Below are 8605 nucleotides of genomic sequence, written 5' to 3'. Positions count from 1 at the left end.
ACACACACACACACGTGAGTTCATATGCACATGAACATGCACACACACACACACACACACATGTGAGTTCATATGCACATGAACATGCACACACAACACACACCTACAAAATAAGACATGTTAGAAGGAGCCAAATACTAGACTTGAGATTTAGGAGAGTCCAGGAGTGAGAAAAAGACCCAGAGTTTGGGACCCTGGAACCAATTCCTGAAAAAAAAAGCCTGTGGGCTGGGCAGGCTACAGGGAGGAGAGGGAGTACAGAGATCCAGAGCACAGATCTGGGGAGATCCAGGAGCTTTTGCTGAACTGGGACCTGTTGGCAAACCTGGGAGACCCACATTAGTACATGAGTGAAGTGAGGCTCAGACATGAGCCCTGCACTCAGGAGGCAGGGCCTCTGCAGGCCTGGATGAAGCTCTCAAGCCTGACTCCTCCAGCCCAGGCATCTGCAGAGACTTCACAACAGGAAATGAGATGAATAGTGTAGAAACTATGCTCCCAGAGCTCAGAGGAAGAACATCTGCGCAGGCTCTGGTGCCTGGCTTCCTGGAGGAACCGGAGTCTCTTTCGCTTTCAAAGAAAATGATTTCTAGCTGAGGAGCCTTGGCCAGGGACACACACATCAGTGAGCCTCTTAGAAGAGCAGGGTGAGTAGTGGGAACATCAGAGTCCTCCAACCATTTGAGTTGTGGGAAGGTAAGTCCTGGCCTGACTGCACTAAGATGTACTGTGGCAGACATGGGTGATCCATCCTGAGAGCCAGGGCCCAGGCTCCAGCCCTGCTTGGAGAGTCTGCAGAGCAGCTCTGGTGGGAAGGAGGTGGCTGGATTCCCCTGTATGCTTCATGTGCCTGTTCCTATCATAGTCTGTTCTGCAACCTCCTTTCTCCTTCTGACCTGAACCTCAAGGAATAAGGATCATTAATAGTGGGGTATTTAGAGTGAGGAAAGGGATGAGAAATAAAGAAGATAAAAGCAGCAGCTGGAACCACCAGGTATTGCATGAGCAGATTAATTAATCCAAGCAAGTTTATTAAGAAATCTAGCATTCTATGTACTATTTGATGTGTGGTGTGGACAGCCAAGCTCAGCAGAGAAATAATTCAGACAATGTTGGCAAAAAGAGCACAGGATCCTTCAGACACAGCTGCCTTAGGACTGATAACCATAGCCCCAGGGTGGGGGGGATGAGGAGTCAGGTCCCCAGAAGCTACAACTTCAATTTCTCCAAGGCACTGGCTCCAGTGTCAGGCTAATTTTGACAAGTCCTCTCCTGGACATGTCACAGAACTAATGCTCCCTTTGTCCTTTTATCAGGGCTTCTGGGAAAGTCTTGGATAACCCTTACCCCCCACACTTGCCCAGGTGTCTCTTTGGTTTTCTCTGGGTAATTTGTCCTTCCAGATAGTTGGCTCTGGGTAGTTCCCCTTGTGGTGCCCATGGACAGGAAACTTCTAAAGATTCCTTCATAGGACCCAGCTTGAACACAAACTGGACTCTTGAGTCCCCCTCTGTTCTGCCTCTTACCACCTCACCCTCTGTCACAGTAATGGCTGAAGGACTGATCTCCTTAGAGTAGGACACTAGAAAAGGAAGAAGCCAAGAACACAGAATAGTGAGTGTCCTGCATGTTCCATCCCTGCATCCTCCATCCCTGTCTTCCTATCCTCCCATGCTCCTGTCCCTGGAATCTCAGCACCCCTTTCTTCCATCCCCCAACCCTTCTCCCTTGATTCACATCGTCTAATCCTCCCAGATGTTCTGCTCCATGTCCTGCATCCTTCCATCTTCTTGCTTTCCCATCCCTACAGTTCCCACCTCCATTCTCCAGATGCCCACCTTCCCACTCCTCCCTCTCCATCACTTTCCATGGCTAAGCCTGAGCCAAGTCTCTCCTGCTGTGGTTCTCCAAAGATAGAGACCTGGATCTCCTGTCTGCTGCTGGTTGTGGGAACTGTGCCCTCCTCCAGGAACAATGCTGCTTCTGTGCCAACAAACCCAAGTGGGTAGAGGGGCTGAAGACTTAATTAAGGAGCAAAGATTCAGTGACAGTCATCTTCCTAAGGACAGGCTTTTGTTCCCTCCCACTCTGACTCCTCCCCTTGGTCTCTCCATTCTTCCTTATCCTTACACTTCCATTTTCCCCGGTCCTTTTAAAGTCTTACACAAGTTCCTCCTGGATCAAGTCACTGCCATCACTAGGTCCATGTTAGGACAATGGCTGCCCGAGGAGCTTACTGGATCCCCTATCTTCAGCCTCATCTTATTCACTATAGCTCCTGTCTAATAACTGTGTTAAAAGTTTTCTCCACAAGTGAATGGTGACAATCACATGATCGACTGCAGCAGAGCAAATTAAAACACTTCCTACTACATGAAGTCACTCTAAATTATTCCCCCTTAAAACCTGTGAATATAGCCTAGCCCCACTTCCATTATAACCTTCCCACAGGAAACAACTAAAGAGAGACTTCACCTCCCCCACCCCTTTTTATTTGTCCTCAGGGTCAAATAAATGACCTTAATGACCTAAGAGAAGAAACCTTAGACAAGCTGAGAAACCCCCAACTCAACATAATGATAAGCACACCTACCTGACAGGAAATTCAGCTCAGTAAGGAACACCCACTGACATCATTCATAAAACTATACAGAACACGCCATTGATAAACTCCCTCCCAGAGTTCCCTCTTCTGCCCTACAAAGCCCAAGCCCTGCACCTGGACACACAGTCTCCATCCCCAGGAGAGCCTGGAGCCCTTCAGTTGTCCTGACCAGAGGACAATTGTCCCTGTAGAGGCTGCTCAGTTCTTTCTTTTATTTCCAGGTTTCCTCCATCAGTTCTGACCAAACACCCATTTCCAGAGCAGAAACAGGTGGGAGACAAGAATCCACTGGCCTCCTGTGTGCAGCAACAAAGAAGGGAAACGCTACACAGCCAGGCACTATCTGAGGACTCTGTCCTCATGGGAAAACTACAGTCCAAAGAGGCAAGGGACAAAAAGAAGGCTCAGCATGAGGGTCAATGTTTCATCCTCAACACAAGGAAGCTGATGGACCTGGAGCTGAAAGGGAACAAAGCCCAGGCAAAGAAAGACTTAATGGTCTTAGGTAAGTACACCAAGGTCTGCAACCCACCACTGCTGTGACCCCTTCATCACGGCTGAGGCCCTCTGCCAGGGTTTCCTGGACAGGCTAACCTGTCAAAAGAGTTCACAAGCCCCAGGAGAGGCTGGAACAGGAAGGCTTGCAGAAAGCAGTAACCAAATGCTAAGCCATACACAATCTACACTGGTGCATTCTCAGGCCCGAGTGGTCCTCACAGTCCCCAAAGAGAAGCACTCAGAAGCTGTAGCATGGAGAAGGCTGGATTTTAGAAGGGGTTTCAGAGTGGTCAGCACAGAGTTGAAAACGGCTCCCAAAAGAAGCACCTGGTAACAATGATGTTATAAGTCTAGATTATGGAGCTGGGCAGAGGCAGACTACAGCCCTCCTTGACATCTCCATCTGAAAAAAAAATGGGAATGTAAACAGCTCTCTCCTTGGGCTGTGGGAGTAAAGTGATAATCCACATTGAATAATAAATAGTATAATATCCAATAAACATTTAATAATTATAAGCCCATGCACAAGCAGTTCTGCTGCTTTTATTATAACAGTTTGCAACCCTATTGGACAGAAACTCAGAGCCCCACATGAGGGAGGTGAGGATCAGAGAGATGTAGAGACTCACACAGAGGACTAGTGTAGAACCAGGACAGCTGTGTGGACTTCATGGTCCCAGAGCAGGACCATTTCCCTTCAGCACTTGTGAGAATGTCTTTCTCCTCATGAGACTATAGAAAAGGGTATGATGGTAAGCAGGAAGGACCCCAGCCTTGCTTGCCTGGATTCTACCTCTGCCTCTCTGACAAACACACAACCATTGTCTCTTTCCCATAGAATCTTCTTCAAATACAAGTGACCGTGAATGGATAAATACCGGAGAAATTTCGAACACAGACTCTTGGAGACACTCTAAGATCTCAGAGAAGAATCTTGATAAATGGGAAGATGAGGACTCTGGATTCAGAAGCAGAGGTAAGCTGAGCTGAGGGCTGTGAATGGGACTTCAAGTTCACATAGATGAGGTTTCTTCACAGGTGAGCCTCCACCATTATTGGGACCTGAGATAGGGGACTTAAATGGAAGGTCAAGGAACCCTGGGGGAGTGCTAAGAGGCACAGGCTAGAAATGATCTTTCTGGGCTCTGCAGTGCTGCAGTTGTGTGTGACTCAAAGGGAAACTGGAACTCATGGGGTCAGCAGTGAGCCTAACCCAACTGGCATTCAGAGTTCAGCTCAAAACATGAGCGAGACCTGAGGATCCCAGGGCTCAAGCAGGTCCTGAAGCTCCCAGGTCTGTTCTCTTAGCTGGACCCCAGGAAGAGGGTAGGCTCCTGCCTCAGCTTCAGCCAGTTTCTTTTACTGACTTCCCTTATTTAACTTACCCAGGCCACACCCTTGCCTCTTCCTCTTCTCAAGCACCAAAGTATTCACCTCTTTCCAGTGCACAAGGTCTAAATATAGAACCTAGACCCAGGGCTAGAATCTAGAACATTGGGAGCCTGAGAAATGACTTCCTCCTCCTTCATCCCGCTGAAGCTCTGTGAAATTTCCTGCCCAAGCCTAACCCTTGTCTCTCCCTTCACAGTCCATTATTGCCAACAAACATTAAGCTGGAGGAGCCTGAGTTCAAAGTCAACCTAAGCTCCATAGGGAAATCTTTCTAAAAGTTATTAAACCCAGGGTATTAGTTGTCATTGTCATGTTATTGTGACAAAAGCAATTTAAAGAAGAAAGGGTTTATTTGACTCACAGATCAAGAATATAGTCCATCAGGGCAGAAAAACCATAGCTTCAGGAGAATGGAACAGCTGCTCACATTGTGTTTAGTCAGAAAACAGAGAGATGAATGCTGGAGCTCAGCTCACTTTTCCTTTTTATTCAGTCCAGGACTCCAGCCCTTGGGATGGTGCCATCTGCAATTAAGGTGGGCCTTCCTACCTCAGTTTACCTAACCTAGCCCTCAGAAATCTTCCCAGAGACATTTCTGCCAGGTGCTTCTAGATCCTGTGACATTGACAATACTAGCCATCACAGAGCATCCCACAGGATCATTGTGAGAGTTCAATGTGTAACTCTCTGAAGCACAGTGGGTGTTGGAGAACTAGCTGTTTCCTCCCTGTCTTTTCTCACTGAGAGAGCCCTGTTCACACCTTCACCAAGCTTTTCCAGACACACCCACAGACCACCAGTTTTCAGGCCAAGAGTCAACCAATCTTCTAGCATCAGAGGGGATATCTGGGGCCAGAGAACCTCCTTCCAACCCACAGTACAGCAATCAGGAAGCTGCTAGGAAGAGATGGCTTCCAGTTGAAACTCAAAATTCTCTGCTCAGGTGACATGTACTTCTTAAGGTGAAACAAAGACTAAGTCCCCTGGGACAATGTGCCAGCATAGCACCCTGGACCTGGAGAGTCCTAGAGAGCAGCCTAGATGTTCTGCCCCCTGGATCCTCACTGTTGAGCATGGCTCTGCTCCCAGGAGGCCCTTGAAATTAAAGGCAGTGTCTTCTCCAGCACAGGAACACAGCTGAATTTCTGGGCAGGGAACTGGCAGACAGGAGAATCCATTACCACAGGATTTCTCATCACTCACCTTCCCAGGGGGACAAGGGGTCTTCAGGTGTTTGCTGAGCACCCACTCATGTCAGGCCCCGTGCGTGGGGCTTCCCTTGCATCTCACTTGTGCTTAAATCTCACAGTCACTCTTGAGAGAGAGACTGCTGTTGCCCCATCTTGGGGACAAGAAGAGCAAGGCTTAGGGAAGTGAAGGCTCACAGTGGAAGAACTGTATTCAGCTTTTAATAACACAGTTCACACTTAACACCTCTGTCTTCCTCTCTCTGGCATCAAGAATATAAGGACAGTCACATCAATGCCCAGGAAATGCAGGCTTTGTGTGCCAAGGGTCTGACCTTGAGCATTACTGCTTCTCAGTGCTAGAAGTTGCTAACTTTAAAATCTGAGCTACACTCGAAGAAAAGATTCCCTTCTACTGCCAACATGCAGTAAACTTGTAGAATTCAGGGCCTTAAGTATTACCCAGGTATAAAGGATAACAAATGACTTAATTAGTCCCAAAGCTTCCCATAAAAATAGCAAGGGAGGAAGAAAAATAGGAAGGACTTGAGGCATCTTATAGAAACATACAAATGCAATAACATCTGTTGAATGCAAAGGCTTAGGAATGAAAATATCAAGTATTAAGCTATGAGGACTGAAAGTCGCTGTAACTAAAGAGCCCATTGAATTAGAGGATCCCGGCATTCAGAGTTATGGGGAAAAAGCTTCTGTATTAGCTATCATCAACAGCAGAGAAAGACCAATTGAAGATAAGGGCACTTTTCATCATTTCTAAGTCCTGACAGGGTGTCTCATCTGAAAACTTGAATAGCTTAATATCCAACAACAGCTTCATAGTAAATGCTCAATCCACATGGCATGCTTTGTGATGTATCAAAAGGAAAGGTGAAAACTAAGTAAAGTACATGAAAGCTGGTGTTGTTGGTTTTGTATGTCTCAGTCACACCTGTACAGTTCTGCTGACACAGTCTCAAAGACAGCACACACAACAGGATGACAAATGGCCACACAGTGTTCCGAAGATGCTGTGTTTATTGATGCTCTTTTTAGTTTCATTTTGATTTTTCACTGTGTTACTGTACAATGGCATGCTGTTTCTTTCCTTATTTTCTTCTTCTTTCTATCATTCATTCATTCTTTCTTTCCTTCTTTCTTTTTTGGTTAGCATTGAGAATTGGGTTCCATGACATTATCAAACTCAGAAGCTATAGTGGGGAGAGACAGGCATTCAAAAGGGCTCTGAAAAAGTTGACACAGGATTCAAGCCAACTGCCAAGACAAGCATATAGTGACACTGAAGTTATAAGTCTAGATTATGGAGCTGGGCAGAGGCAGACTACAGCCCTCCTTGACATCTCCATCTGAAAAAAAAATGGGAATGTAAACAGCTCTCTCCTTGGGCTATGGGAGTAAAGTGCTAATCCACAATGAATAATAAATAGTATAATATCCAATAAACATTTAATAATTATAAGCCCATGCACAAGCAGTTCTGCTGCTTTTATTATAACAGTTTGCAACCCTATTGGACAGAAACTCAGAGCCCCACATGAGGGAGGTGAGGATCAGAGAGATGTAGAGACTCACACAGAGGACTAGTGTAGAACCAGGACAGCTGTGTGGACTTCATGGTCCCAGAGCAGGACCATTTCCCTTCAGCACTTGTGAGAATGTCTTTCTCCTCATGAGACTATAGAAAAGGGTATGATGGTAAGCAGGAAGGACCCCAGCCTTGCTTGCCTGGATTCTACCTCTGCCTCTCTGACAAACACACAACCATTGTCCCTTTCTCATAGAATCTTCTTCAAACACAGGTGACTGTGAATGGATAAATACCGGAAAACTTTCGAACACAGACTCTTGGAGACACTCTCAGATCTCAGAGAAGAATCTTGATAAATGGGAAGATGAGGACTCTCAATTCAGAAGCAGAGGTAAGCTGAGCTGAGGGCTGTGAATGGGACTTCAAGTTCACATAGATGAGGTTTCTTCACAGGTAAGCCTCCACCATTATTGGGACCTGAGATAGGGGACTTAAATGGAAGGTCAAGGAACCCTGGGGGAGTGCTAAGAGGCACAGGCTAGAAATGATCTTTCTGGGCTCTGCAGTGCTGCAGTTGTGTGTGACTCAAAGGGAAACTGGAACTCATGGGGTCAGCAGTGAGCCTAACCCAACTGGCATTTAGAGTTCAGCTCAAAACATGAGCGAGACCTGAGGATCCCAGGGCTCATGCAGGTCCTGAAGCTCCCAGGTCTGTTCTCTTAGCTGGACCCCAGGAAGAGGGTAGGCTCCTGCCTCAGCTTCAGCCAGTTTCTTTTACTGACTTCCCTTATTTAACTTACCCAGGCCACACCCTTGCCTCTTCCTCTTCTCAAGCACCAAAGTATTCACCTCTTTCCAGTGCACAAGGTCTAAATATAGAACCTAGACCCAGGGCTAGAATCTAGAACATTGGGAGCCTGAGAAATGACTTCCTCCTCCTTCATCCCGCTGAAGCTCTGTGAAATTTCCTGCCCAAGCCTAACCCTTGTCTCTCCCTTCACAGTCCATTATTGCCAACAAACATTAAGCTGGAGGAGCCTGAGTTCAAAGTCAACCTAAGCTCCATAGGGAAATCTTACTAAAAGTTATTAAACCCAGGGTATTAGTTGTCATTGTCATGTTATTGTGACAAAAGCAATTTAAAGAAGAAAGGGTTTATTTGACTCACAGATCAAGAATATAGTCCATCAGGGCAGAAAAACCATAGCTTCAGGAGAATGGAACAGCTGCTCACATTGTATTTAGTCAGAAAACAGAGAGATGAATGCTGGAGCTCAGCTCACTTTTCCTTTTTATTCAGTCCAGGACTCCAGCCCTTGGAATGGTGCTATCTGCAATTAAGGTGGGCCTTCCTACCTCAGTTTACCTAACCTAGCC

The 8605-nt window shown here is 46.5% G+C and overlaps 1 protein-coding gene across 1 annotated transcript in view; it reads left to right on the top strand.

Annotated features, from left to right (window-relative positions):
- Positions 1-573: 573 nt before the first annotated feature.
- Positions 574-8605, top strand: part of LOC118588328 (NACHT, LRR and PYD domains-containing protein 1a-like) — a 54296-nt gene continuing 46264 nt past the window's right edge. The window contains exons 1-3 of the mRNA XM_036194580.1: positions 574-647; positions 2827-3110; positions 3942-4079. Of these exons, the coding sequence (XP_036050473.1) occupies positions 2966-3110; positions 3942-4079 (283 nt within the window). The 5' untranslated portion in view covers positions 574-647; positions 2827-2965. The remainder of the gene's footprint in view (positions 648-2826; positions 3111-3941; positions 4080-8605) is intronic.

Source organism: Onychomys torridus, chromosome 8 (genome assembly GCF_903995425.1).
Source record: "Onychomys torridus chromosome 8, mOncTor1.1, whole genome shotgun sequence".
Taxonomy (NCBI): domain Eukaryota; kingdom Metazoa; phylum Chordata; class Mammalia; order Rodentia; family Cricetidae; genus Onychomys; species Onychomys torridus.
This window is presented reverse-complemented; position numbering and strand designations above follow the sequence as displayed.